At 38.4% G+C, this 4,185-nt stretch overlaps 1 protein-coding gene across 1 annotated transcript; it reads left to right on the top strand.

Moving 5' to 3' along the window:
- Positions 1-2,442: 2,442 nt before the first annotated feature.
- Positions 2,443-2,829, top strand: LOC138884039 (uncharacterized). The gene has a single exon (XM_070164778.1). It carries the CDS (start codon positions 2,443-2,445, stop codon positions 2,827-2,829), a length of 387 nt encoding a protein of 128 aa, XP_070020879.1.
- Positions 2,830-4,185: the final 1,356 nt, after the last annotated feature.

The following is a 4,185-nucleotide window of genomic DNA, read 5'->3' as shown; positions in this document are numbered from 1 at the left end:
AAGGTTACCACGAAGTTTAAGTAATAAATCATGGTTCCAAGGCCCAAAACGTTACTTTCATTCTACTTGAAGTCAAGGTCCTGACAATCCGAGTTCATCGGCCCGATCCAGGTTCGACCCAAGGTATCGCAAAAGGTTCCGCGCGAGGCCATATTAATCAACCGATGTCCAGAAAGACTACTCACACCCGGGCTTGATATTGGTAACAGCAGACAGAGTCATGCATTCAAAGTCTCCACAAACATAAAAGAATATAGCAAGCATCGAAGACAAATTGGATAAATATCATTGTATTCATGAAACATTCGATTACAAAAGCCCACGAGGGGTACGAAGAGTTGGATGTCAAAATCGTTTCTTATCACTCATCTCTAAAAAATGCAGGGACTATCTATCTGCGGTGAAATCGGGGGGTCCAATTTCTCATTATCAAAGCACCTCAGAAGACCATCTCGAAGCTACAAGGTTATGATCGAGTCTCCTACCTTGAGGCTCATTGGCACTCGGTCTTAGGGTAATGTTGACCACTGTCACAGTAGAAACGGGGATTTCCTAAGGCACGTGGCTAGGACTGACAGAGCCTAGAGAGCTACTCTAAGACCCGAGTCAGAGTGTCATCTAGTGGTCACATCTCCATATCTTTGTAATTAATGCTTGTTGTACTATGATGGGATTTCCCTCCTATATAAAGGGGATCCCTATCACTTTGTAAGGTTTGGTCGCTCCAGCTGCTCCATAAGAAATATAGAACAGCATTCTCTTTGCTCTCTAGCACATTCTTTCAATATTATTGCTTCCATTTATTGTCTTCATACTTGTTCTTCATTTATTGTTTATCATTGACCATAAAGAGCCTCCATTTATTTTATTATAACCGTTAGTCGCATAGCTGCTGCCTTCGATAGTTCATAATCGAGCTCCGGGATCGATCTCGAGGCCTAGAATCGATAGGCCTGAGGCCCCGAGTAACCAACCTATCAGTTTGATTATAGCTCTCTCCTTAACTTTATTTCGTATCTAAATCTACACGCTTAGCGTCAACTACTTAACAAACTAGTATATAAATAGATCGCGTATTTTTAGAGTCTCATCAACAAATTTAATTGTTATTACCATTTTTACAGTAAACAATTACTTTGTTGGTATTGACATTTTCACTATATAGAACCTAATAAGAGAAATTATTCCATACTTCCATAATTGTGACGCTCCTCATAAGATATTTTTTTATCTTCTTAAAACTTGAAGCTTGCAACACTCAAGCTTGCCTCTTCAATTTATATCCTCAAAGAATTGTGAATTCGATCGAGCAAATTAAATACTGTTAAATAAGTATGAGTTTTAATGATGAAAAATAATATATCACATTTGGTGCAGGATCACAAGGGATAAAACAAAGGAATCAAGAAGCCCTATCATTCAAGTATGGATTAAGGAAACAATCTATTAACGGTAGCTCTAGAAGCAAAGCAAAAGGAAAAGTATCAATGATTAGAGATGAAAAAGGAAGAACCAGTAGAGATTCAGAAGAAGAATCAATCAATGATTTGATAAATGAATGACAGAAGCTATTATAGGAAGGTACCAAATCAAAGGAAAACAAGATTGCGAAGTGCTACGCCGAAGATCGTTGAAGCCCAAAATCAAGGGATCCATCGGTGATCACTCAAGTAACGGAAAAGATATGCCTAGTGGATGAACAACCTGTCAAGACCACAAGTCAAGGAATATCAACGGAAAGTTGACTTTATTCTTGGAAGAATCAATTTATGATTCCTTTCAAGGATCAACTCCCTTGGGTTTGTAATCTCTCAAGATTCACATCAATCACGAGTCAGGAAGGCCTCACGAAGTATATATACATCTATTCCAGGCTTGAAGCATATATACTTTGAACGAACCATTATCACTCTTTTTGTCCTACTCCAAACAAACATTGTATTTCTTTTTAGATCTGCTGTGTAATTAGTTAGAGAAAAAAAAGAGACAAACACTGGTGAGGCATTGTATCGAGAAAAGAAAAGTGACATAGAGACTAAGTTGTTGGTGTAAAGCTACATCAATAATTTTGTACTCGAGAAACCTCAAACAAGGAAAGAGATCACCCTTGCAACCCAAGGGGACTGGAGTAGGATTCACATTGAATCCGAACTAGTATAAAAATCCTAGTATTTTTATTTTCTGCATTACTATTATTCTATTCTTATCTCTAGTCAACTAATTTAACTAGTCAATTATTTATAATACTAAACATAAAAATCGACAATTCACCCCCTTGTACTTTCAATTGGTATCAAAGCTAGTCTCACACTTTTTGCTTAACGGCTGTGAGAAAAGATTATGACAAATCAAGTGACTGTAGGAGCACTCTTTCAAGAAGGAACGTTGCAAGTCAGGCCACCATATTTCTATGGATAATACTTTTCTCACTGGAAAGTCCGAATGAAAATATATGCAAAATCCTATTATGTCAAAGTATGGCACGTTATCAAAAAGGGTAACTATCCACTACCAGCAGTAGCTCAACTACCCGCTAATCCGGAAGATATAGATGAATACACAGACGAGCAAATGGCAGTTGTTCATGTCAATGCGGAGGCACGAAATTTACTCTATAATGCTATAAGTGGAGAGGAGTATGAGAAAATATCAAGTTGTGATACAACCAAAGAAATGTGGAATAAACTGGAAGTTACTTATGAAGGAACCAACAAAGTGAAAGAAACTCACATCAACAAGTTGGTTCATGACTATGAACTCTTCCAGATGAAAGAAGGAGAATCTATTGAGGAAATGTTTGCAAGGTTCAACAAAATCATTAGCGATTAAAAGCCTTTGGTAAACCCCACTCAAATGGTGATCAAGTTCAAAAAATTCTAAGAAGTTTACCTACCACTTAGCATACAAAAGTAGTTGCACTCGAATCTCAAGATCTAAACAAACTTTCATATGATGAACTTCGAGGAGATCTTATAGCATTGGAGAAAACATATCTCAAGAAAACAAACCAGAAAGAAAAGAAGAAAATAGTTGCTTTCAAAGCTACAACTGAAACACCTGAAAATGATATTGATAACGTCCTAGAAGCTCTTGAAGAAGAGATTGCCATGGCATCAAGAAACATGGATAGTTTAATGAGAAGGTACAAAAACACAAGAAAAGGATGCCACCTAGATGAACCAGGCAACACAATGAACAAGACATGAATGATGGAAATTGTTATGAGTGTGGAAGATATGAGAATGTTCAAGCTGAATGCCCAGATCTTAAAAGAAAGGTCTCTAGAGGTGTAACGACCCAACCGGTCATTTTGAGCTTTTGCACTTTGATCGCCAGTTCTCAGGCATGACTTGCCACGTGTGATGTATTATGACTGATGTAAATCGTTGGTTTTGGTTTTCACGGAAATCGGTATGAATTTGAAAGAAACAGTCTCAATTGAAAGTTTTGAATTTGAAAGGTTTGACCAAGAGTTGACTTATTTGTATATGAGCTCGGATCAGAATTTTTATGATTTTGTTAGCTTCGTTGGGTGATTTATGACTTAGGAGTGTGATCGGAATTGGTTTTGGAGGTCCGGTGTAGGATTAGGCTTGAATTGGCGAAGTTAGTATTTTGGCGAATTCCGGTTGATAGGTGAGATTTCGATCCAAGGGTCGGAATGGAATTCTGAGAGTTTCTGTAGCTTCGTTATGTCATTTATTATGTGTGTGCAAAATTTCAGGTCATTCGGACGTGGTTTGGTTGGGTTTTTTATCGAAAGCGTATTTCGGAAGTTTTTAGAAAACTTAGGCTTGAATTCAATGTGAATTGATGGATTTGATGTTGTTTGAAGTGTTTTGATGATTGGAACAAGTTTGAATAAGGTATTGGGTCATGTTCGTTCTTTTGGTTGAGGTCCCGGGGGCCTCGGGGTGATTTCAGGTGGTTATTAGAGAATTTGGAATTTGTTGCAGCTTCAGATTTGTTGTTTCTGTTATTTCTACATCTGCAAGTTGTGGACCGCAGATGTGGCGCTGCATGTGCGGTTGATTAGTCATAAAAGAGGAAATGAGCCTGCTGGGCAGAGACCGCAGAAGCGGTTAGGCTGGCCGGATCTGCGATGTCGCAGATGCGGGGATTTGATCGCAGATGCGATTGTTGGCCAGTTGAGTGATTTTCGCAGATGCGGAGAAATGACCGCAG

This window comes from Nicotiana sylvestris, chromosome 12 (assembly GCF_000393655.2).
Source record: "Nicotiana sylvestris chromosome 12, ASM39365v2, whole genome shotgun sequence".
In the NCBI taxonomy this organism is placed as follows: domain Eukaryota; kingdom Viridiplantae; phylum Streptophyta; class Magnoliopsida; order Solanales; family Solanaceae; genus Nicotiana; species Nicotiana sylvestris.
Note: the sequence above shows the minus strand (reverse complement) of the source record. Positions and strands in the feature narration are given on the sequence as shown.